This window comes from Zonotrichia leucophrys, chromosome 2 (assembly GCF_028769735.1).
Source record: "Zonotrichia leucophrys gambelii isolate GWCS_2022_RI chromosome 2, RI_Zleu_2.0, whole genome shotgun sequence".
Classification (NCBI taxonomy): Eukaryota; Metazoa; Chordata; class Aves; order Passeriformes; family Passerellidae; genus Zonotrichia; species Zonotrichia leucophrys.
The window spans coordinates 152,437,224-152,462,950 of NC_088171.1; the positions used below are offsets into that span (position 1 = coordinate 152,437,224).

The following is a 25,727-nucleotide window of genomic DNA, read 5'->3' on the forward strand; positions in this document are numbered from 1 at the left end:
TTTGCAGGCAGCAGCTCTTGGCTGGCCCTGCCTGGTGAGTCATGAGTTGGGGAGTGTTTTCTTTCCTGCAACTCTGCAATTCTGTGTTCTTTCCCTTGAGTCTGTGTCCATCTGACCTTGGCATAACCTCTTAGTTGAGAGAATTAACAACCAATATCTTGTTGATAGCAAGTGTCAGGACATGCAGAGGACTCAACAAAAGCTTTGGAGAACTGGGGATTTAACTAGGTTTTGCCATGGCCTACTGACAACATCTCCCATTTGCATTTTGTCTCCTGCCTGAAATTCCAGGTCCCTAGTTTCATCTCATTTTAAGACTGCTCCAGTTCCATCATTGTCTTGGTCTCCCTGAGTTGCTCTTGGTCAACCACGTCCAAGTTCTTGTTCTACTGTGTAGTTCCTGAAGTGGTGGGTGGAAGGATGGACACTGCCCTCAATTTGCTTTTATTTATTTTCCTAATCCTGTCTTGGGAACTGGTGGAATTTTTTGCAGCAAAGGATAGTTGGCCAAAGGGTTGATTAATCAATGGTTGAGGAATTGTTCTCCTCATGTCTTGCTCTCCTTATCCTTCACCATTTTCCCTTTCAATGTGTCAGGTAGAGCCCAGCACTGTGACCCCACAGGGTGACCTTGCTGAGCCCAGATGAGACGAGCACTATGGATGGGCCAAAAGAAGACTTAGGGCAGAATGGGATCCTCCCTAAACAACAGGATTGCTTCCCCATCCACAGCTGGGAAGGTCGGGTATACAACAACATCTGGAGAGATGACAACGTGGTGGGGATGGAAACAATGGGATGAAAGGAGAAAACATTCACAAGCAGCGCTCCTGCAAAGCCCAGATCAGCCTGACAGGGCCGTGATGGTTTGGGGCCCATCTTCACAATGCACCCCCAAAGCACAGAGCATGAGAGCCCTGGGGCGACCTCACTGATGAGGCGGCTTTGGTCACGTCTTCACCTTGCCCTGACAAGGCCATCAACATCAGCATCTAACCTCTAATACTTGCATTTAAATATTGCCATCAAAGTCAGGCCTCAAGAAAATGGCTTGGAATCACAGAATTCCATGTAGGAACACCAGCACCATGACACAGGAGGGAGGAAGAGCTCACTGATCATCCACTAGTAACAATTAGCTGTTACAAACAGGAACAAAATATTAAGAAGTGGAGGTTTTATATTATGAAACTTTGTGGCTTGAATGCGGAATAAGAGAATTGACATCACAGAGCAGCCTGGGCAAATACGGGGTTGTTGTTTGTTTATTGGATTCATGAATGAGGTCAAGGAATATGCTCTAAATGACAGTGTATGCTGTTGTGTAGATTGCAGAAATCCAAATGGAACAAGTTCAGCCTGAACAGCTTCGGCTTTGCCAGACCCTCTCCCTTGATCCCATTCAAGACACAAGTCCAGGAGCTCTCTTTCATTCATTAGGAAGGGCTCAAATGCACTGGAATTCTGCCAAATTATTGCACAGTGACCTCCCCAGGACATCAGCAGCTCCCTCAGCATTCCTGGGTGCAGCACAATGACTGATGGACATCCAGTGGCACAGAAAAGAGTCCCAGTCTCCACAAGGCACCGACAAACCACAGCACACAAGTTACACCACAGAATGACCTCACTGATGACATTGCAAATCTCCAGGGCTCTGCTTGTTTATTCAGCCCTCCTTACACACATGGAAGAATCAGATTGACCCAAATACCAACACCAACCCTAAAGCTGCCGCCAAGGTCAGATGGACACACACTCAAGAGCAGGACATGGAATTGCAGAATTGCATAAAGGAAAACACTCCCCACCTCATGACTCACCAGGCTGGGCCAGCCAAGAGCTGCTGCCACAAAAATGCCCCAAGGCCATGGCACAAGGCTGTCCCGCCCCTTCAGAACCAGCATAAAAGCCAGCCCAGAACCTCTCTCCCTCACACACTTCTCCTCAAGCCTTCTCCTCCTGCTGAAAACCAGGTGAGTCTCAATCCTCTGACCCTCTTGTCTCTGCCACCCTGCCTCTCTCTTTGAGAACTCCCCAGTCTCAGCAGCCCTCATGCCTCCCCACAGCCCCACAACAGACCCCAAACCCCATCACCCCTCACACCCCCACACCCCTGCCCTGCCTCACCCCTCTCTCTTCCAGGCACCCTCCACACCACACCCATGGCCTGCAACAGCCTCTGCCGTCCCTGCGGACCCACCCCGCTGGCCAACAGCTGCAACGAGCCCTGTGCCCTGCAATGCCAGGATTCCTGCGTCATCATCGACCCTTCCCCTGTGCTGGTCACCCTGCCAGGACCCATCATGACCTCCTTCCCCCAGAACACCGCCGTCGGATCCACCTCCTCGGCTGCTCTGGGCACTGAGCTCAGTGTGCAGGGACAGCCCATCTCTGGGGGATTTGGTGGCTTTGGTGGCTTTGGCTATGGCCGTGGATTTGGCTATGGGCTGGGAGGCCTGGGCTGCTATGGCAGAAGGGGCTATGGCTCCATCTGCTAAGGGCCCTCAGCACCACCCCTGACACCACCAGCTCTGGCCTCTGCCAACAGCTCCTGCAAGCAAAGCACCTTGGCTGATGGTCACCATGGTCTCACCTCACAACAGATTATTTCCACTGCTTTTTCCTGTCTCTTCATTCTTCATTCTTTCATATCAATAAAATTTTCCTACTTTAAACCTGGCATGCCTCCTTATTTTTTTTTGTGTTACAATGGTCTCACATCCTCACCCACCACATTCTAGAGCTGGACAAGCCACTGGGAGTATGTTGAACAGAGCAACAACACTTCTGCTTACATCTATCTTAAAACAATTAATAACAAATTAGTTATAACTAATAGGCAAAGGAAGCACAGGAAGGGACATCTTACAGAAGATTCCACACGTCCTGCAGCTGCTACTCCAAAGTCTTTGACACACCAATTTTCTCCTTGGCACAAGAATGGAAAAGTTTCTACGTGCCCATGCACACTTGCCAAACTCTTCCTGGGCATGACCATGAAGCCTACCAGCCAAGAGAGAAAAAACATCAACCCCTTGGGCAGGAGCTCTGGAGTGCAAGTGGTAAAACTGCCCTGCTCAAGCAAGACCAACGGGAGAACATTTCCACAACCATGGACAGGTCTGATTCGGATCTCCCAAGACCGCAAGTCCACCGCGTCTTCCAATCTCTGATCATTCTCATAATGAAAGATTCTTGGCATCTTTGCTCATGGAATTCCATTTTTTTTTTCACCTGTGCCCTTGCTCTCTTGCCCTGCATGTGTGCACTGCTGAGAACAGCCAGGCTCCCCTATATCTTCATCCCCCACCATCAGGGATTTGCGCACACTGATGGCACATCCTGTCGATCCTTGTCCCCTGGGAGTCTCAGCTCTCTCAGCCTCTGCTCCAGGAAATTTCTCCCTGCCCCTTTAGAAATTGCTGGCCCTGAAATGATTTAGGTTCATTAAATGTATTTCATTTTCCCACTTTAGAACATTGCTGACCCTGAAATTGTTTAGGTTCATTAAATATATTTCATTTTCACACTGGAGAGCCCAGGACTGCTCATAACATCTCACATGGGATACCACCAGCTTTCAGCAGACAGCAAGAGTCACCTCCCCCTGCCTCATTACAACACCTTTTCCACTTCTTCCCTTGAACCTTGGGGTCCCTTTTCCCACCCAGGAACACCCCGTGATCCATTTCTTCTCAACCACAACCACAAGAGAAGAAAACCATTGTTCCAAGTGACTCCGAGACTTTACTTCCTACCTGGGATGACTCCTACCAACAAACAGCCCTTGGCAGATGCCCCTGCTGAACTCCAGCAGATGCCCAGGACCACTCAGGTTTTCAGTGTTGGCCAAAAAGATCCAACTCCCGGGCTACAGCACGGTGGATTTGCTGCCATCTGGATTTGGGACACTGACCACAAGCCTCTGGACCCAGCCCTTCAGAGCCTTCTCAGGCCACCATTGACACAATCTGGACGTGCCTGGGGTATTGTCAAGGATTATGCAATGCTCCCCTCCAATAATCCAGGGCAACTGTCCAATCCTCTCTCTGACAACCAGACATTGCCCAGAGAAGTGACCTCTTGGGGCTTTTGCAAGTCAGAGTGATTCTGAGATGGGTTAGAAAGTCTCTTTTCCCACCCCTGCAGTTGAAGAAGGAGTCAGAACCCTTCAGTTCTTGGTCTCAAGGCTGTTTATTGTTTCTTATCTATAAAATTCTTTCTCCTGGCCTGCCAAGGTCTGCTCAGCAGAACAGACATGCACTGGCCACCGTCCAGGGCAGTGTTAAGTTTTTATACTAAAAACTACATGTACATTATTTACCATAACTTTCCAATACTTATCACCTATGTTAGACAGTAAGCTTTTACTCTAAACTAATCTAAAATTGCCAACATCGCAGCAGAAGATGGAGGCCAAGAAGAAGAAGAAGAAGAAGAAGAAAGGCTGGACATACCCGGATTCCTCCATCTTTCCCCCGAACCCTTACTTTAAAAACTCAAAAAAATCTATTTTTCACCTCGTGACAAACTAATTATTATTCTACTTAGACTTTTGTGGCTTGAAGATCTTCATATAAGGTTGGTAACTTTTTCCATGGGTCATTATCAGTCACAGGTGTCTTGGGCTCTGTGCCAGGATCTCTGAGCCCCTTGGCAGGGGTTCTGGCAATCCAGGAGAGCCAGAGGGATGTCCTGAATTCCCACAGTGACCTCAGTCCTTAGCCCAAGGAATGATCCAAAAGACTGTGGATATCAAAACTGTAAAAGCAAGAGGGGCACCAAGACACACACAAAGCACAGGAAAAAGGTGGTTCAATGTCAGCAATTGCCAGCTGGGAGAAAAGCATGGAGGGAGGGTATGTGATTGATGCAACATCTCCTTCTTAGAAAAGCTGCAAAATGCAGACCAGCCTGACAGCGCTGCCAGAGAATGGGGGCAACTCCTTCCCACACATACACAAACCTCAGAAATACCATGGGGTGACCAAACTTACACCCCACGTCTCCAAAGCTGTGGTCCTGTCTCAAGCCCACTCTGACACAAGCCATAAATACCAGAATATATTTTCTAAAACTTGCACATAAAAGCAGCAGCCAAGCTCAGATGGCAGTAACTCCAATAGAAGGACATGACACTGTGGATGTGGAAAAAGACAAGGAATCTCCTGATCATGACTTGCCAGGTAGGGCCATCCATCCATGAGAAGGAAGAAAAGGACCTGCTGAAACAGATCTGTAGATGAGCCTTGGAGATGATGAGGCACTGGAATTAAAAGTGAACAGAGACCACGAGGGGTTTGTGTCAGAGGTCTGTGTCAGGCAAAGACCTGCGCTAGAGCATCCAGGCCTGATCTCACACAAGTGAGGGATTTGTGTGGTGCAATGGAAGACCAAAGTGTGCTGGGGTAGTGGAACTGGAGCAATATTTCCTAAGACAGGCCTTGGTGCACTTTTTCATCCACGCCAATTCCCTGCACAAACTTGCCTTAGCACTGAGTGAGACTGCAGGAGTTCTGGGAGAAAAAAGAAAGAGCCATGTGAGGTTGTGATGCAACAAAACTTTATTGAGGACAAAGAGTAAAAACTCAGAAGCAGCCAGTACAATGGAGCTGGGCTCGGTTGTGACCAGGGTGACCATCAGCAAAGCAGCTTTGCTTGGACATTTGGCCAGAGCATCAAGGCCCTGCTGCCCTGCATTGGGAGCAGGACACCAGAGGTGCCCGATGGTCTCTGGCTTGGGAGAAGTGGATTGTAGCAGAAGTCACAGGACAGAGGTGAAGGGACAATGCAGAGAAGGGAGCAGGAGAAGACCAGGAGGCAGATGGGCCATGTTTGCAGGCAGCCCAGGCTGGCCCCTTGGCTACAGCCTTGCTTGGTGCCCTGAGAGCAGGTGATGCCTTAAGGCATCACAGGAACTGGAATCGCAGAGCCCATTTGAGAGCCCTGGTACAGAGGGGACTCCTCAATGCCTGAGTGGGTGTTTGGTGTCAGGAGTGGTGCTGAGGGCCCTTAGCAGATGGAGCCATAGCCCCTTCTGCCATAGCAGCCCAGGCCTCCCAGGCCGTAGCCAAGGCCAAAGCCAAATCCCCCAGAGATGGGCTGTCCCTGGGCATTGAGCTCAGTGCCCAGAGCAGCGGAGGAGGTGGATCCGACGGCGGTGTTCTGGGGGAAGGAGGTCATGATGGGTCCTGGCAGGGTGACCAGCACAGGGGAAGGGTCGATGATGACGCGGGAATCCTGGCATTGCAGGGCACAGGGCTCGTTGCAGCTGTTGGCCAGCGGGGTGGGTCCGCAGGGACGGCAGAGGCTGTTGCAGGCCATAGGTGTGGTGTGGAGGGTGCCTGGAAGAGAGTCAGGGGTGAGGCATGGGGCTATGAGGAACAGTCAGGCAGGAGAGTGAGGGAGTGTGGAGGCTGTTATGGGGGTGTGGGGAGGCCTGAGAGCTGCTGAGGCTGGGGCTGAGCATGTTGGAAGAGGAGGGCGAGTGGTGCAGGAGCAGGAGGGTTGGGGGCAGGAGGCTCACCTTGTTTTCAGCAGGAGAGGCTTGAGGAGTAGAGTGTGAGGGAGAGAGGCTCTGGGCTGCCTGTTATGCAGGTCCTGGAGGGGCGGGACAGCCTTGTCCCTTGGCCTTGGGGCTTTTTTGAGGCAGCAGCTCTTGCCTCACCCTTCCTGGCATGAGGTCATGAGGTGGGGAGCGGTTTTCCTTTGTGATGTTCTGCAATTCCATGTCCTGCTCTTGAGTCTGTGTCCATATGATCTTGGCGGCAGTGTTCATGGGCTGGTATTTGGCAGGATTTCACTCTCAGATGTGTGTCAGGGAGGAATGAATAAACAACCAGAACCCTAGAGATTTGCAATGTCATCAGTGAGGTCACATTTTGGCCCTTGGGTGCTGTGGTTTGTGGGTGACTTGTGAAGACTGGTACTCTGTTCTGTGCCGCTGGATGTCCATCAGTCACTGGGTGGCACCCAGGATTGCTGAGGAAGCTGCTGATGTCCTGGGAATGTCACTCTGGAACAGCTTGGAAAGATCCCAGTGCATGGGAGCAATTTCTGATGGATGACAGAGCTCTTGGCCTTGTGTCTTGAATGGGATCACAAGATCAGGTAAATGTGAAGCCGTTCAGGCTGAAGCTGTTCCATTTTTATGATCCACTTGGATTCCTCAAATTCTAATTCCAACACACTCTTAGATGTAAAGTGAATTCCTTGACCTGATTCAGAAATCCAATAATAAACAAACGAGGTCCGATCCCTTTGTTCCCAGGCTGCTCTGTGGTGTCAGTTCCCTCATTCTACATTCAGACCTTCAGGTTTCATAATGATTTATGCCCTGTAAATCAAATATTGTGATCCTGTGAGCAAACTCCAGTAATTGCTACCTGATGGTCAGCGTGCTCCTCTTTCCCTCTCTGTCATGATCTGGGTGTGCCTTTATGGAATTCCACCATTCCACATCCTTCTCTTGAGGCCCTCTCCTTCTGACCTTCAGGGCAGCTTTTGAGTGTGTTTGGTGTGTGAGGGTTGGTGGCATTTGGGAGGGTTTGCTCTGAAGGTGAATGTCAGGGAGGGCTGAATAAACAACCAGAACTTGGGGCAGGTGCAGTTGTCATTGGCAAGGTCACCCTGTGGCACGGGCATGCTGGGGTTTGTGGGTGTGTTGTGAAGAGGAGCCCCATTCCCTCCCAGCCCTCTCAAGCTGCTCTGGGATTTGCAGCTGTGCTGAAGGTGCTGCTCCTTCCCTCACATTCCATCCCTTCCCACCTTGATCCCACCTTGCTAAACCTGACTCTAGGCCTGACTTTTCCTGTTGTCTGTGCTCTGTGCGTGATTTGGTGCCCCTCTTGCCTTTAAGGTTGTGGTATCCAGGGCCTTTGGGGTCTTTGCTGGGGCTGAGTGCAAAGTGGTGAGGCCACTTGTGATGGTCGGAATGAGGATCTGGAGGTAGCCCAGGGTTGTTGGAGGAGAGCAATGCCTGATCCTCTCCAATCAGGCACATCCAGGAGGTGTCAGTGGCCTGAGAAGGGTCTGAAGAACTGGGCCCAGATTCCTGTCCTGAAATCCAGATAGCAGCAAGGCCCAGGAGTTGGATCCTTTTGTCCAACACTGAAAACCTGAGTGGTCCTGGACATCTACTGGAGCTCAGCAAGGGCATCTGCCCAGGCTTGCTTCTTGGCAGGAACAAGGATGTCATCCCAGGTTGGAAAGAGTATGTGGGTATCAGTTGGAACAACGGCCTTTTTTCCAAAATGACTTGGGTGTTGTAGGTGAGAAGAAATGGAGCTGGAGGTGTCCCTGTGCCCCTGTGGGAAAAGGGACACCAAGGTTCCAGGACTGATATGGAAAAGTGTTGGGATGAGGCAGTGAGACGTGACTGCTGATGTTTGCTCAGCACTGGTGAGGTCCCATGGGAGGTGGTGTGGGCAGTTCTGGGCTCCCCAGTGAGACGAGCTCAGGGCCACCCAGATCCAAATGGGCCTGAAAGATGATTCCAAGGTGAGAAACAGAGAGAGCCAGGACTGCCAGGGGACAAGGATGGACAGGGCTGTGCCATCAGTGTGTGCAAATCCCTGATGGTGGGGAGGAAGGCAAGGGAGCCCGGCTGTTCTCAGCAGTGCACACATGCAGGGCAAGAGGGCAAGGGCACAAGGGAAAAGAGATGAAATTTTATTGCCAAAGAAACCAAGAATCTTTCATTATGAGGATGTTGAGAGATTGGAAGAGGTGGTGGTGTCATGGTCATGGGAGATCAGAATCAGACCTGTCCATGGTTCTAGAATGTTCTCCTGTTGGCCTTGCTTGAGCAGGGCAGTTGAAGCATTTGCACTCCAGAGCTCCTGCCCAAGTAGTTGATGTTGTTTCTCTCCTTGCTGGGAGGCTTAGGGAGTCCTGGGCAGGAGGAGTTTTTCAAGTGTGTGCTGGCATGGAGTGGCTTTTCCATTTTTGTAACGAGGAGAGAATTGATGTGTGCAAGACTTTGGTGTAGCAGTTTGCAAGGTGTGTGACATATTCTGGAAGGTATCCCTACCTGTTCTTCCTATGCCAGATTTCATTTTTCAGTTGTTTTGTATGTGTAAGAAAAATGTTGCTGCTCTGCCCCATGTACCCTCAAGGGCAGGTTGAGCTCTAGAATGCCATGAGTGAGGATGTGAAACCATTGGAATGCAATAAGATACGGAGACGTTGCACGTTTGATGCAGAAAAACTTTACTGGTGTAAAAGAATGAAAAGTCAGGGAAAAGAATACGAATGAATCTGTTGTGAGATGTGAGTGGGGCTGCCATCAGCTGAAGTGCTTTGCTTGCAGGAGCTGTTGGCAGAGGGCAGAGCTGGAGGTGTCAGGGGTGGTGCTGAGGGCCCTTAGCAGATGGAGCCATAGCCCCTTCTGCCATAGCAGCCCAGGCCTCCCAGGCCGTAGCCAAGGCCAAAGCCAAATCCGCCCGAGATGGGCTGTCCCTGGGCATTGAGCTCAGTGCCCAGAGCAGCGGAGGAGGTGGATCCGACGGCGGTGTTCTGGGGGAAGGAGGTCATGATGGGTCCTGGCAGGGTGACCAGCACAGGGGAAGGGTCGATGATGACGCGGGAATCCTGGCATTGCAGGGCACAGGGCTCGTTGCAGCTGTTGGCCAGCGGGGTGGGTCCGCAGGGACTGCAGCGGTTGTAGCAGGCCATGGGTGTGGTGTGGAGGGTGCCTGGAAGAGAGCGGGGTGAGGCAGGGCTGGAGTGTGGGGGTGTGAGAAGCATTGATTCTGAGGGTGAGGGAGTGTGGAGGCTGTTGTGGGGCTGTGGGGAGGCGTGAGGGCTGCTGAAGCTGAAGAGAGGGGTGAGAGGTGCAGTAGCAGGAGGGTCAGGGGCTTGAGGCTCACCTGGTTTTCAGCAGGAGCAGGAGGAGAAGGCGTGAGGAGAAGTGTGTGAGGGAGAGAGGCCCTGGGCCGGCTTTTATGCAGGTTTTGGATGGGCGGGACAGCCTTGTCCCATGGCCTTGGGGCATTTTGAAAGCAGCAGCCTTGCCTGGGCCAGCCTGGTGACTCATGAGGTGGGGAGTGCTTTCTTTCCTGCAACTCTTCAACTCCATGCCCTCCATTGGGGCAGTTTCCATTTGACCTTGTGGGCAACTCTTCATGGAGAGAATTAGTGGCCATTATCTCATTGGTGACAGAGTGTATCAGGACATGTAAAAGATTCAGCCAAATCTTCGCAGAACTGGGAATTCATCACTGAAGTAATTTCATGGCATATTGACAATATGTCCCATGTGCATCCTTATGTCCTGCCTGAAAGAACTCCCAACTCTCTCAGTTTCTCATTTTAATGGTGTTCCAGTTCCATCATTGTCATGATCTCCCTGCACTGCTCTTGGACAGCCACATTGAGATCCTTGATCCACTGAGGAGCCCCAGCAATGGTGGGTGAAAGGATGGCCACAGCCCTCAACCTGCTTCTGTTTCTTTTCCTAATCCTTTCCTGGTAACTGCTGGAGATTTTTGCAGCAAAGTGTACATGGCCAAAAGGATGGATTAATCAATGGATGAGGAATTTTTCTCCTCATGTGTCTTGTTCTCCTTATCCTTCTCAACATTTCCTTAACAGGAAGAAGGACCCAGAACCCAGCACTGTGACCCCACAGTGTGACCTTGCCGGGCCCAGGTGAGACGAGCTTTACAGATGAACAAACACGAAAGTCTGAGCAGCATGAGAGGCCTCCCTATACCCCAGGGATTGCTTTCCCATATCCAGCAGGAAATAGCAGTTGTGTAGAAAGGCATGGAGAGATGGCAACATGGTGAGGAGGGAGACAATGTGGTGGAAGGAGCAGCCCTGCAAAAGCAGTGCTCCTGCAAACCCAAAATCAACCTGACCATGTGGTGTTAGAAGGTCTGGGCTCCTCTTCAAAGCACCACAAAAAACCACAGCACGCAATGACTTGCAGTGATTTAACTGATGATACTCCACCTCTCCAAAGCACTGGTCATGATTTCAGTCCTCCCTGGCTCACATCATTAACACCACCTTAACATCTAATATTTGCATTTAATTGTTCCTCCAATGTCAAATAGACAAGGTCTCAAGAGGATGACATGGAATAGCAAAACTCCAAAACTACGCACCCCCTCCATAACATAGGAGAGAAGAGGACCTTGCTGATCCTCCTCTAGTATTTACTGCCTTTTGCTAACAGAAACACAAAATTAATATTACAGGTTCAAAGTAAGGAAATCTGACAGCTTCAATGCACAATGTGGAAATTGTCATCACAGACCTGCTGAGCCAAGAAACTGATTGGACCAGGTTTGTTCCTCAACACAGGATTTCTGAATGAGTTGTAGAAATGCACTTTATAAAATAGTGTAAGCTGTTTGTGGTGGTTTGACCAGGAAGAAGTGGGAAACCATGACACTGTTGTACATATTTAAGAAATCCAAAGAAAGCAGAGCACTGAAACAAATTCAGTCTGAACAGACTCTCGTTTTCCAGATCCTCTGTGTTGATCCCATTCAAAACAAAAGGCCATGAGATCTCTTTCACCCAAGCACTGAGACCTTTAAAGGTTATTGCAGAGTGACCTTCCCAAAACATCAACAGCTCCCTCAGCATTCCTGTGTGACACGACTGATGGACATCCAGCGGCACAGAACAGAGTCCCAGTCTTCACAAGGCACCCACAAACCACAGCACATGACCACTACAAAATTACATTACTGATGAAATTGCACCTTGCCTGCGCTCTGGTTGTTTATTCACCCTTCCCTGACACACATGGAAAAATCAAATCTGCCCAAACACCAAGTCATGAAAGCGGCCGCCAAGGTCAGATGGAACAAGCCTCAAGAGCAGGACATGGAATTGCAGAATGACATGAATGAAACCATTCCCCACCTCATGACCTCATGCTGAGCTGGGGCAGCCAAGAGCTGCTGCCTCAAAAATGCCCCAAGGCCATGGGACAAGGCTGTCCCACCCCTCCAGGACCAGCATAAAAGCCGGCCTAGAGCCTCTCTCCCTCACACACTTCTCCTCACTCCTTCTCCTCCTGCTCCTGCTGAAAACCAGGTGAGTCTCACACCCCTGACCCTCCTGATCCTGCACTTCTCACCCCTCCCTTCAGCCTCAGCAGCCCTCACGCCTCCCTACAGTCTCCCCACAACAGCCTCCACACTCCCTCACCCTCAGAATCAATGCTTCTCACACCCCCTCACACCGGCCCTGCCTCACCCTCTCTCTTCCAGGCACCCTCCACACCACACCCATGGCCTGCAACAGCCTCTGCCGTCCCTGCGGACCCACCCCGCTGGCCAACAGCTGCAACGAGCCCTGTGCCCTGCAATGCCAGGATTCCCACGTCATCATCGACCCTTCCCCTGTGCTGGTCACCCTGCCAGGACCCATCATGACCTCCTTCCCCCAGAACACCGCCGTCGGATCCACCTCCTCCGCTGCTCTGGGCACTGAGCTCAATGCCCAGGGACAGCCCATCTCTGGGGGATTTGGTGGCTTTGGTGGCTTTGGCTATGGCCGTGGATTTGGCTATGGGCTGGGAGGCCTGGGCTGCTATGGTAGAAGGGGTGGCTACATCTGCTAAGGACCACCAGCTCTTGGTTCTGGCAACAGCTCCTGCAAGCAAAACAAATCACCTGATGGTCACCATACTCTCACCTCGCAACAGATTATTTCCACTTCTCTCTCCTACCTCTTCATTCTTTCACATCAATAAAGTTTTCCTGCTTTAAACCTGGCACGCCTCCTAATTTTTTTTATTCCAATGTTCTTATATTCTCACCCACCACATTCTGGAGCTGAACAAGCCACTGGGAGAGTGTGGATCAAGGCAACAACACTTTTGATTACATATATCGCAAAACAAATGATAACAAATTAGTTATCAAAATAACTAATAGGGATAGGAACCCCAGGAGGGCACAGCTTCCAGAACACGTCACACACCCTGTAAACTGCTACACCAAAGTCTTGGACACATCAATTCTCTCTTTGGTACAAAAATGGAAAAAGTCTCTACATGCCAGCGCACACTTGACAAACTATTTTCCTGGCCATGACCCTGAAGCCTTCCAGCAACGAGAGAAACAACACCAACCACTTGGGCAGGAGCTCTGGAGTGCAAATGCTTCAACTGCCCCGCTCAAGCAAGGCCAACAGGAGAACATTCCAGCACCATGGACAGGTCAGTTTTGGCTCTCCCAAGACCACGGCTCCACCACCTCTTCCAGTCTCTGATCATCCACACAATGAAAGATTCTTGGATACTTTGGCAATAAAATTTCATCTCTTTTCCCTTGTGCCCTTGCCCTCTTGCCCTGCATGTGTGCACTGCTGAGAACAGCTGGGCTCCTGTGCCTTCATCCCACACCATCAGGGATCTGCATACACTGATGGCACAGCCCTGTCCATCCTTGTCCCCTGGCAGTCCTGGCTCTCTCTGTTTCTCACCTTGGAATCATCTTTCAGGCCCATTTGGATCTGGGTGGCCCTGAGCTCATCTCACTGGGGAGCCCAGAATTGCCCACAACACCTCACACGGGACCTCACCAGTGCTGAGTGAACATCAGCAGTCACGTCTCGCTGCCTCATCCCAACACTTTTCCACATCATTCCTGGAACCTTGGTGTCCCTTTTCCCACAGGGACACAGTGACACTTACAGCTCCATTTCTTCTCACTTACAACACCCAAGTCATTTTGGAAAAAAGGCCGTTGTTCCAACTGATACCCACATATTCTTTCCTACCTGGGATCAGATCCTCATTCCAGCCAAGAAACAGCCCCTGGCAGATGCCTTCACTGAGCTCCAGCAAATGTCCAGGACCCCTCAGGTTTTCAGTGTTGGCCAAAAGGATCCAACTCTTGGGCCTTGTTGCTATCTGGATTTTTAGGACAGGAATCTGGGCCCAGTTCTTCAGATCGTTCTCAGGCTACCACGCTGGACACTGACACAACCTGGCCTTGCATGGTTTTCAAAGATCAGGCAATGCTCTCCTCCAACAACCCTGGGCCACCTCCAAATCTTCTTTCCGACAATCACCAGAAGCTTCACCCTTTGCACTCAGCCCCAGCAAAGTCCCCAAAGGCCCTGGATACCACAACCTTAAAGGCAAGAGGGGCACCAAGACACGCACAGAGCACAGACATCAGGAAAGGTCAGGTCTAGTGTCAGGCTTAGCAAGGTGGAATCAAGGTGGGAAGGGATGGAATGTGAGGGAAGGGGCAGCACCTTCAGCACAGCTGCAAATCCCAGAGCAGCCTGAGAGGGCTGGGAGGGAATGGGGCTCCTCTTCACAACACACCCACAAACCCCAGCACGCCCGTGCCACAGGGGGACCTTGCCAATGACAACTGCACCTGCCCCAAGTTCTGGTTGTTTATTCAGCCCTCCCTGACACTCACCTTCAGAGCCAACCCTCCCAAATGCCACCAACCCTCACACACCAAACACTCACACTCAAAAGCTGCCCTCAAGGTCAGAAGGAGAGGGCCTCAAGAGAAGGATGTGGAATGGTGGAATTCCATAAAGGCACACCCAGATCATGACAGAGAGGGAAAGGAGGGCACACTGACCATCAGGTAGCAATTACTGGGTTTTGCTTTAGAGGAACACAATATTGTGATTTACAGGATATAAATCATTATGAAACCTGAAGGTCTGAATGTGGAATGAGGGAACTGACACCACAGAGCAGCCTGGGAACAAAAGGATCAGACCTTGTTTGTTGTTTGTTATTGGATTTGTGAATGAGGTCAAGGAATTCACTTCACATGTAAATAAGAGTGTGTTGGAAATAGAATTTGAGGAATCCAAGTGGAGCTTAAAAATGGAACAGGTTCAACCTGAACAGTTTCACATTTACCTGATCTGGTGGTCCCATTCAAGACACAAGGCCAAGAGCTCTCTGTCATCCATCAGGAACAGAACTCAGTCACTGGGATCTTTCCAAGCTGTTCCAGAGTGACATTCCCAGGACATCAGCAGCTTCCTCAGCAATCCTGGGTTGAACACAGTGACTGATGGACATCCATCAGCACAGAACAGAGTACCAGTCTTCACAAGGCACCCACAAACCACAGTAGCCAAGGGCCAAAAGTGACCTCACTGATGACATTGTAAATCTCCAGGGCTCTGGTTGTTTATTCATTCCTCCCTGACACACATCTGAGAGAGAAATCCTGCCAAATACCAACCCAGGAAAATTGCCACCAAGATCATATGGACACAGACTCAAGAGCAGGACATGGAATTGCAGAACATCACAAAAGAAAACCGCTCCCCTCCTCATGATCTCATGTTAGGCAAGGCCAGGCAAGGACTCTTGACTCAAAAATGCCCCAAGGCCATGGGACAAGGCTGTCCCGCCCAGCGAGCACCTGCATAAAAGCCAGCCCAGAGCCTCTCTCCCTCACACACTTCTCCCGAAGACTTCTCCTCCTGTTCCTGCTGACAACCAGGTGAGCCTCAAGCCCCTGACCCTCCTGCTCCTGCACCCCTGACCTCTCTCTTCCAGCACACTCTGCCCCAGCCCCATCAGCCCTCACGCCTCACCACAGCCCCACAACAACCTCCACACACCCTCACCCGCCTCCATCACAGCCCCTCACAACCCAACCCCTCTACCTTTCCAAACCCCTCTCTCTCTTCCAGGCACCCTCCACACCACACCCATGGCCTGCAACAGCCTCTGCAGTCCCTGCGGACCCACCCCGCTGGCCAACAGCTGCAACGAGCCCTGTGCCCTGCAATGCCAGGATTCCCGCGTCATCATCGACCCTTCCCCTGTGCTGGTCACCCTGCCAGGACCCATCATGACCTCCTTCCCCCAGAACACCGCCGTCGGATCCACCTCCTCCGCTGCTCTGGGCACTGAGCTCAGTGTGCAGGGACAGCCCATCTCGGGCGGATTTGGCTTTGGCCTTGGCTACGGGCTGGGAGGCCTGGGCTGCTATGGCAGAAGGGGCTATGGCTCCATCTGCTAAGGGCCCTCAGCACCACCCCTGACACCAACCACCCACTCCCTGGAACTCATCTCAGGCATTCAGGATGCATTTCTGTGCCACAGCTCTTAAATAGGCTCAACAATTTCAATTCCCGTGATGCCTTCAGGTATCATCTGGTCCCAGGGCAAGGCAGCAGCCAAGGGGCCAGTCCAGGCTGCCTGCAAACATGGCCCATCTGCCTCCTGCTCATCTCCACTCCCTTCCAGCTCTATCCAGTCTCTTCTGCAAATCCCTTCTCCCAAGCCAGAGACCATTGGGAACCTTCACCATTCGGCTGCTTCTTCTAAGGAGCAGGAAGGCCTTGATGCTCTGACCAAACCTACTGCAGACAAAGGACCTTGGCTGATGGTCGCCCTACTTGCCCCTCAGACCAGCTCCCTTCTACTGGCAGCTCATGGCCTCTCACTGTTCTTTTGCCTCAATAAAATTCTCTTGTCTTGCAAACTGAGACGTCTCCTTCAAGATTTTTTTTGGCAAAGGAGTGCCAACAACACTTGGCACAAATCCATGTCTCCACACGTCATTTGTTGAGGGTGAAAATTGCACCAATGCCTCTCATGGAATTGGTTCTGCACTTCCACAACCCACTGGGACACACTGACACACTTTGTGTCCATCACAGAGAAGAACTTCACTTGCTTAATCCCAGGTCTGGAAGCACCAATGCAGCTCTATCCTTGATTCTGGCACAAGCCCCTCATGGGTGCTGTGTTCAGTTTGGCTGGACATCAGTTGTTCCAGACCCTCATCATCTTCCATCCCCATTTACAGATCCACTGAAGCTGCTTCTTGTAAACCTTATTTTCACATACCAGAGTTGAACACACAACTCCAGTCTACCCCAATCAGGGCAGAGGGGCAGAATTCCCCCCTCAACTTCTGCCCATCACGTGGACATGAGCCCAGGACACAGGGAGTTTCTGTTCAGCTCATTCACATGGTGAGGCAGATCCAGTTCTTCATCCACCAACACCCCAAGGCTTTCTCCTCTGGGCTGCCCTCAATCCACTCATTGTCCAGCCTGCAGCCATGTTTGGAATTGCTCCAAACCACATACAGGACCTTGCACTTGGCCTTGTTCAGCTTCATGAAACTGACAATATCCCACATTCCCAACCTGTTCCAGTTCCTCTGAATGCCATCCCTTCCCTCCAGACAACCAACCCCACTACTCAGCATGGAGTGGTCCCTGCTTTTGCTGATCGTCCCCCTAAATCCCAGGGCCGTGATTTCTGACAATGATTCAATATTATAACAATCCCAACATGAGTTTCTGTGGGTCACCACTCATCCCCGTTCTCCACACAGGGACATGGAGCCATTGACCACAACTCTCTGAGTGAGACCATCCCACCCATTCCTTCTCCACCAAATAGTCCAACCAACATCCACATCGCTCCAGCTTAGAGACAAGGATGTTGTCTGGCACAGGAACAAAGGACTCGCACAAGTCCAGGTGCAGGATACTGGCACCTCTTCCCTCATCCACCAATTTTGGGGTGAATCCCAAATCATCAAAGCTGCTGACAAGGCCAGATGGGCATGACCTCGAGAGGAGGACATGGAATTGCAGAGGTCTGGGAAGCAAAGCGTTCCCCATCTCATGACTCACCTGGCTGTGCCAGGCAAGAGCAGCCGGCCTCAAAAATGCCCCAATGTCATGGGCAATGGCTGTCCCAAACCTTCAGCCATGGTTCATCCTTGAGGCCATGCCCTGGATATCCCTCACTTCAGTCTTGTCTTCCTTGTTCCCAGTAACCCAGAGATTTACAGAGCTCTCCAAAATCACCAGAGCAGAGCAGGGGCAGAATCTGCTGCACATGGATTCGAGCAATCCCAACCATGCAGGATAAAGGCTGGGTGATGAGGGCATTGAGCCCCAGGAGGAGCACTTGGGGTGCTGGTGGATGAAGTATTGGACACGCCCTGCCATGTGAATGCACCAAACAGAAACCCCTCTGTGTCCTGGCCTCATCCCCAGAGCGTGGGCAGTAGCTGAGGGGGGGATTCTGCTGCTCTGCTCCACTCTGGTGAGACTGGAGAGGGGAGTTCAGGTCTGGGACCTGGAAATGAGGAAGACATGGACCTGCTCAGACAGAGCTGGAGATCGCCCTGGATGACAATGACACGTAGGAGCAACTGGTGTCCAGAAAAATTGCACACCCCACCCACGAGGGGCTTGTACCAGAGCCAGGGATAGACCGGCAGTGGTGTGTCCAGGTTTGTGTTTCAATAGCTGAAGGTTTCATGAGATAATGCAACGGAAGAGCAAAATATGTCAGTGAGTAATGGAAATGCAGAAATAACACCTAAGAGTGATCTTGGTGCACTTTTTCACTGACCCCAGTGGCCTCTACCAGCCTGGCTTAGTGCTGAGTGAGACTGGAAGAAGCTTGGGAGAAGAATGAAGGAGTCATCTGAGGTAGTGATGCAAGAAATCTTTATTGAGGTAGCAGAGTGAAAACTCAGGAGCAGCCAGTGGAAGGGAGCTGGTCTGAGGTGCAAGCAGGCCGAGCATCAGCCAAGGCCCCTTCCTTTGGCAAGGTTTGGCCAGAGCATCGAGGCCTTCCTGCCCTGCCATGGCAGCAGCCCAGCAGAGCTGCCCGAGGGTCTCTGGCCTGGGAGAAGGGGTTTGTCCAGAGGGGAATGGACAGAGCAGAAGTGTCCATGGAAGCAGGAAGCAGGAGACAGATGGGCCGTATTTGATGACAGCCCAGGCTGGGCCCTTGGCTGCTGCGTTACTTGGAGCCCTGAGAGCAGGAGATGGAAGTGCTGAGCCTGTTTCAGAATCTTGTCCCAGAGAGGCATCCTCAGTGCCTGAGATGAGTTCCTTGGAATGGATGGTTGGTGTCAGGGGTGGTGCTGAGGGCCCTTAGCAGATGTTGCCATAGCCCCTTCTGCCATAGCAGCCCAGGCCTCCCAGCCCATAGCCAAGGCCGTAACCACCAAAGCCACCAAATCCGCCAGAGATGGGCTGTCCCTGCACACTGAGCTCAGTGCCCACGGCAGCCGAGGAGGTGGATCCGACAGCGGTGTTCTGGGGGAAGGAGCTCATGATGGGTCCTGGCAGGGTGACCAGCACAGGAGAAGGCTGGATAACAACTCGGGAATCCTGGCATTGCAGGGCACAGGGCTCGTTGCAGCTGTTGGCCAGCGGGGTGGGTCCGCAGGGGCTGCAGCGGTTGTAGCAGGCCATGGGTGTGGTGTGGAGGGTGCCTGGAAGAGAGAGCAGGGGGAGGAAGGGCAGGAGTGAGGGTTGCAAGGGGCAGTGATAGTTTTTGGAGGCTGTTGTGGGGCTGTGGGGAGGTGTGAGGCTGCAGAAGCTGGGGCTGACCATGCTGCATGAGAGGGGCCGGGTGCAGGAGGAGGATGGTCAGGGGTTTGAGTCTTACCTGGTTCTTGGAAGAAGCAGGAGTAGATGGAATCTGGAGAAGTGTGCGAGGGAGAGAGGCTCTGGGCCGGCTTTTATGCAGGTCCTGGCTGGGCGGGACAGCCTTGTCCCATGGCCTTGGGGCATTTTTGAGGCAGCAGCTCTTGCCTGGCCCAGCCTGGTGATTCATGAGATTGGGAACCTTTTCCTTCTTGCAATTCTGCAATTCCATGTCCTGCTCTTGAGGCCATGTCTATCTGACCTTGGAGGCAACTTTCTGTCAGGAGTTGGTCTTTGGGACGATTTGGTTGTTCAGTGTTTATCAAGGAAGGCTGAATAAACAACCAAAACTCTGGATATTTGCAATGTCATCAGTGAGGTCATTTTGTGGTGTAACTCTTGTGCTGTGGTTTGTTGGTGCCTTGTGAAGTCTGGGACTCTGTTCTGTGCCACTGGATGTCCATCAGTCATTGTGTTGCATGCAGCAATGCTGAGGGAGCTGCTGATATCCTGGGAAGGTCACTCTACAAATTCCAGGAAATTTCTGGAGCCTGCGAGTGTTTTCTGATGGATGAAAGGAAGCTCCTGGCCTTGTGTCTTGAATGAGTTCTAGGGAGAGTATCTGGGAAAAGTGTGGCTGTTCAGGCCGGATTTGTCACAGTGTTATGGTCCATTTGGATTTCCTAATTTCAAATAACAACCTAATCTGTCAGTTAAAATGTATTTCTTGACCTCTGTCAGAAATTTAAGAAATGAACAACAAACGGGGCCCATCCCTTTGTTCCCAGGCAGCTCTGTGACGTCAATTCATTTATTCCGCATTCAAGCCGTAAGGTTTCACAATTTCTATCCTCTCAGTCTTGGTATTATGTTCCTCTTAGCAAATAAACATTAGTTACCAACGGATGGTCAACAACCTCCTCTTTCCTTCTCTGCCATTACTTGGGCATTTCTTTGTGGAATTCTCAGATTCCACCTCCTTCTCTTGAGGCCGTGTCCATCTCACCTTGGCAGCAGCCTTTGAGTGTGCCTTTTGGAAATGAAATTTGGGTGTTGTGGGTGCAGGATGAAGACGTGACCAGAGCTTTGGAGAACTGAGGCCACCCTGCAGCTCTGGCTTGCCGTGGTCTGTGGGTGTGCTGTGGGAAGTTCCCCCAGCCCCTCTCAGCCCTGACAAGCTGCTCTGGGCTTTGCTGCTGTTCCAAGTACCCGGTGTTGCCCCTTCCACCCCATTCCCTCTCTCCACGCAATGTCCCCAGCTGTCAAAGCCTGACTGGAGACATCACCTTTACCATCAGTCATGCTCTGAGGGTGTCTTGCTGTTCCTCTTGACAGGAAGTTTTACAGAGATGGAAGGATGTGATATTCAGGGTTTTGGGATCTTTACTTGGGATGACTGTGGAGGAGCAACATCACTTCACTGGACATTGTCTGATTGTCAGAAAGAGGGTTTGGAAATTGTCCAGGGTTTTTGGAGGCGAGTATTGTATGATCCTCAACAATCCAGGGCAAGTCCAGAGGTCAGGTGTGGGGGCCTGAGAAGGATCTGAATGGCAGCACACAGAGGGCTGAGGTCTGGACTGTCCTTAAAACAGGCAGAAGCTGAGAGAGCTGGGAGTTCTTTCAGGCAGGAGGCAAGAATGCAAATGGGACATGTTCCCAATAGGCCATGGAATGACCTCGAATGACACCCGAGTTCTCCTCAGCTTTGGCTGAACCTTCTACGTGCCCTGACACGCGGCACCAACAGCCACACACTGCTCTCTAATTGTGGCAGTTCAGAGGAGCCGCCAAGGTCAGATGGACACAGCCCCCAGGGAAGGACGTGAAACTGCAGAACTGCAGGAAGGAGAACACTCCCCACCTCAGGACTCAACAGGCTGGGCCAGGCAAGAGCTGCTGCCTCAAAAATGCCCCAAGGCCATGGGACAAGGCTGTCCCGCCCCTCCAGGAGCAGCATAAAAGCCGGCCCAGAGCCTCTCTCCCTCACACACTTCTCCAGACTCCATCTGCTCCTGCTTCTTCCAAGAACCAGGTGAGTCTCAGTCCCCTGACCCTCCTGCACCTCTCGCCCCTCTTTTCCAGCACCCTCAGCCCCAGCCTTGGCAGCCCTCACACCTCCCCACAGCCACATAACAGCCTTCGAATTCCATCACTGCCCCTTGCAACTCTCATCCCTTCTCTGCATTACCTCCCTCTCTTCCAGGCACCCTCCACACCACACCCATGGCCTGCAACAACATCTGCCAACCCTGCGGACCCACCCCGCTGGCCAACAGCTGCAACGAGCCCTGTGCCCTGCAATGCCAGGATTCCCGAGTTGTTATCCAGCCTTCTCCTGTGCTGGTCACCCTGCCAGGACCCATCATGAGCTCCTTCCCCCAGAACACCGCCGTCGGATCCACCTCCTCGGCTGCCGTGGGCACTGAGCTCAGTGTGCAGGGACAGCCCATCTCTGGGGGATTTGGTGGCTTTGGTGGCTTTGGCTATGGTCGTGGATTTGGCTACGGCCTGGGAGGCCTGGGCTGCTATGGCAGAAGGGGCTATGGAAACATCTGCTAAGGGCCCTCAGCACCACTCCTGACACCAACCATCCACTCCCTGGAACTCATCTCAGGCATTGAGGACACATCTCTGGGACAAGATTCTCAAACAGACTCAGCACTTCCAGCTCCTGCTCTCAGGGCACCAATCAAGGCAGCAGCCGAGGGCCCAGCCTGGGCTGCCCCCAAACATGGCCCATCTGTCTCCTGCTCTTCTCCTGCTCCCTGCTCTCCATGGACACTTCAGCTCTGTCCATTCCCCTCTGGACAAACCCCTTCTCCCAGGCCAGAGACCCTCGGGCAGCTCTGCTGGGCCGCTGCCATGGCAGGGCAGGAAGGCCTCGATGCTCTGGCCAAACCTTGCCAAAGGAAGGGGCCTTGGCTGATGCTCGCCCTGCTTGCACCACAGACCAGCCCCCTTCCACTGGCTGCTCCTGAGTTTTCACTCTGCTACCCCAATAAAGATTTCTTGCATCACTACCTCAGGTGACTCCCTCTTTCTTCCCCAAGAATTCTTCCAGTCTCACTCAGCCCTAAGCCAGGGTGATAGAGGCCACTGGGGTGGGTGATAAAGTGCACCAAGATAACTCTCAGGTATTATTTTGGCCGTTCCACTCCTCACTGACACATTTTGCTCTTCCAGTGCATTATCACATGAACACTTCAGCTGTTGAAACACAACACTGCGCACACCAATGCAGGCTTAACCCTACTTCTGGCACAAGCCCCTCGTGGGTGGGGTGTGCAATTTTTCTGGACACCAGTTGCTCCTACCTGCCTTTTTCTTCCAGGGCGATCTCCAGCTCTGCCTGAGCAGGTCCATGTCTTCCTCGTTTCAAGGTCCCAGATCTAAAGTCACATCTCCAGTCTCACCAGAGTGGAGCAGAGCAGCAGAATCCCCCCCTCAGCTGCTGCCCACGCTCTGGGGATGAGGCCAGGACACAGAGGGGTTTCTGTTTGGTGCATTCACATGGCAGGGCGTGTCCAATACTTCATCCAACAGCACCCCAAGCACTCCTCCTTGGGCTCAATGCCCTCATCACCCAGACTTTATCCTGCATGGCTAGGATTGCTCCAATCCATGTGCAGCAGATTCTGCCCCTGCTGTGGTCTGATGATTCTGGAGAAGCTGTAAATCTCTGAGTTACTCTGAACAAGGAAGACAAGACTGAGGTGAGGGATATCCAGGGCATGGCCTCAAGGATGAACCATGGCTGAATGTTTGGGACAGCCATTGCCCATGACATTGGGGCATTTTTCAGGCCAGCTGCTCTTGCCTGACCCAGCCAGGTGAGTCACGAGGTTGGGAACGCTTTGCTTCCCTCAGCTCTGCAATCCCATGTCATGCTCCCGAGGCCATGCCCATCTGTGCTTCTCAGCAGCTTTGTTGATTTGGTATTCACCACAAAATTGGTGGATGAGGGAAGAGGTGCCAGTATCCTGCACCTGGACGTGTGCAAGTCCCTTGTCCCTGTGCCAGACAACATCCTTGTCTCTAAGCCGGAGTGATGTGGATGTTGGTTGGACTATTTGGTGGAGAAGGAATGGGCGGGATGGTCTGACTCAGAGAGTTGTGGCCAACGGCTCCATGTCCGTGTGTGGAGAACAGGGATGAGTGGTGACCCACACAGACTCATGTTGGGATTGTTATAATATTGAATCATTGTCAGAAATCACGGCCCTGGGATTTATGGGATGATCAGCAAAAGCAGGGACCACTCCATGCTGAGTAGTGGGGTTGGGTGTCTGGAGGGAATGGATGGCATTCAGAGGGACTGGAACAGGTTGGGAATGTGGGATATTGTCAGTTTCATTAAGCAGAACATGGCCAAGGGCAAGTCCAGGATCTGGTTTGGAGCAATTCCAAACATGGATCTAGGCTGGACAATGAGTGGATTGAGGGCAGCCCAGAGGAGAAAGCCTTGGGGTGTTGGTGCATGAAGAGCTGGATCTGCCTCACCGTGTGAATGAGCTGAACAGCAACTCCCTGGAGTCCTGGGCTCATGTTCACATCATGGGCAGAAGGTGAGGGGGGAATTCTGCCCCTCTGCCCTGGTCGGACTGGATTGGAAATTTGTGTTCAACTCTGGGACATGAATATTACAGGGAGATGAAGCAGATTGAGCAGATCTGTAAATGGGGCTGGAAGCTGATGAGGGTCAGGAGCAACTGATGTCCAGCCAAACTGAACACAGCACCCATGAGGGGCTTGTGCCAGAATCAAGGACAGACCTGCATTGCTGCATCCAGGCCTGGGATTAAGAAAGTGAAATTCTTCTCTGTGATGGACACAAAGTGTGTCTGTGTGCCCCAGTGGGTCGTGGAAGTGCAGAACCAACTCCAAGAGAGGCATTGGTGCAATTTTCACCCCCCATCAATGACTTGTGGGACATGGATTTGTGCCAAGTGTTGTTGACACACCTTTGCCAAAAAAAGGTCGAAAGAGACGTCTCAGTTTGCAAGGCAAGAGAATTTTATTGAGGCAAAAGAACAGTGAGAGGTCATGAGCAGCCAGTAGAAGGGAGCTGGTCTGAGAGGCAAGTAGGGCGACCATCAGCCAAGGTCCTCTGATTGCAGTAGGTTTGGCCAGAGCATCAAGGCCTTCCTGTTTCATAGAAGAAGCAGCCGAATGGTGAAGGTTCCCAATGGTCTCTGGCCTGGGAGACGGGACTTGCAGAAGAAGGGACTGGATAGAGCTGGAAGGGAGTGGGAGATTAGCAGGCTGCAGATGGGCCAAGGTTGCAGGCAGCCCGGGCTGGCCCCTTGGCTGCTGCCTTGCCCTGAGAGCAGGAGATGGCTTAAGGAATCACTGGAATTGAAATTGCTGGGCCTGTTGTAGAGGCGGGGCACAGAAATGCATCCTCAATGCCTGAGATGAGTTCCAGGGAGTGGGTGGTGGCGTCAGGAGTGGTGCTGAGGGCCCTTAGCAGATGTTGCCATAGCCCCTTCTGCCATAGCAGCCCAGGCCTCCCAGGCCATAGCCAAATCCACGGCCATAGCCAAAGCCACCAAAGCCACCAAATCCCCCAGAGATGGGCTGTCCCTGCACACTGAGCTCAGTGCCCACGGCAGCCGAGGAGGTGGATCCGACGGCGGTGTTCTGGGGGAAGGAGCTCATGACGGGTCCTGGCAGGGTGACCAGCACAGGAGAAGGGTGATAAAACGCGGGAATCCTGGCATTGCAGGGCACAGGGCTCGTTGCAGCTGTTGGCCAGCGGGGTGGGTCCGCAGGGTTGGCAGATGTTGTTGCAGGCCATGGGTGTGGTGTGGAGGGTGCCTGGAAGAGAGAGAGGTGAGGTTAGAGGGCAGTGTGGGGGTGAGAGGTGCCGTGATGCAGCAGGTTGTGGGAGTGTGGAGGCTGCTGTGGGGCTGAGGGGAGGAGAGATGGATGCTCAGGCTGAGGCTGAGGGTGCTGCAAGAGAGGGGCCAGGGGAGAAGGTGGAGGACGGGCAGGGGTTTGAGTCTTACCTGGTTCTTGGAAGAAGCAGGAGCAGATGGAGTCTGGAGAAGTGTGTGAGGGAGAGAGGCTCTGGGCCGGCTTTTATGCTGCTCCTGGAGGGGCGGGACAGCCTTGTCCCATGGCCTTGGGGCATTTTTGAGGCAGCAGATTTTGGCTGTCCCAACCTGTTGAGTCCTGAGGTGGGGAGTGTTCTCCTTCCTGGAGTTCTGCAGTTTCACGTCCTTCCCTTGGGGCTGTGTCCATCTGACCTTGGCGGCTCCTCTGAACTGCCACAATTAGAGAGCAGTGTGTGGCTGTTGGTGCCGCGTGTCAGGGCACGTAGAAGGTTCAGCCAAAGCTGAGGAGAA

At 52.2% G+C, this 25,727-nt stretch overlaps 3 protein-coding genes and 2 pseudogenes across 3 annotated transcripts; 3 read left to right on the forward strand and 2 right to left on the reverse strand.

Moving 5' to 3' along the window:
* The first annotated feature begins 2,165 nt into the window (after positions 1–2,165).
* LOC135442959 (feather beta keratin-like) lies at positions 2,166–2,501 on the forward strand. Its single transcript, XM_064703228.1, has one exon. The coding sequence runs from the start codon at positions 2,166–2,168 to the stop codon at positions 2,499–2,501; it is 336 nt and encodes a 111-aa protein (XP_064559298.1).
* Positions 2,502–9,366: 6,865 nt separating this feature from the next.
* Positions 9,367–9,997, reverse strand: LOC135443449 (feather beta keratin-like). The gene is made up of 2 exons (XM_064703659.1): positions 9,873–9,997; positions 9,367–9,724 (listed from the first exon to the last, which is right to left on the reverse strand). The coding sequence occupies exons 1-2, from the start codon at positions 9,995–9,997 to the stop codon at positions 9,367–9,369; spliced, it is 483 nt and encodes a 160-aa protein (XP_064559729.1).
* Positions 9,998–11,932: 1,935 nt separating this feature from the next.
* On the forward strand, positions 11,933–12,586 carry LOC135443450 (feather beta keratin-like; annotated as a pseudogene).
* A 6,293-nt stretch (positions 12,587–18,879) lies between these two features.
* Positions 18,880–25,513, reverse strand: LOC135444717 (feather keratin 2-like). The gene is made up of 2 exons (XM_064706795.1): positions 25,390–25,513; positions 18,880–19,226 (listed from the first exon to the last, which is right to left on the reverse strand). The coding sequence occupies exons 1-2, from the start codon at positions 25,511–25,513 to the stop codon at positions 18,880–18,882; spliced, it is 471 nt and encodes a 156-aa protein (XP_064562865.1).
* LOC135444716 (feather keratin B-4-like) lies at positions 21,288–21,939 on the forward strand (annotated as a pseudogene).
* Positions 25,514–25,727: the final 214 nt, after the last annotated feature.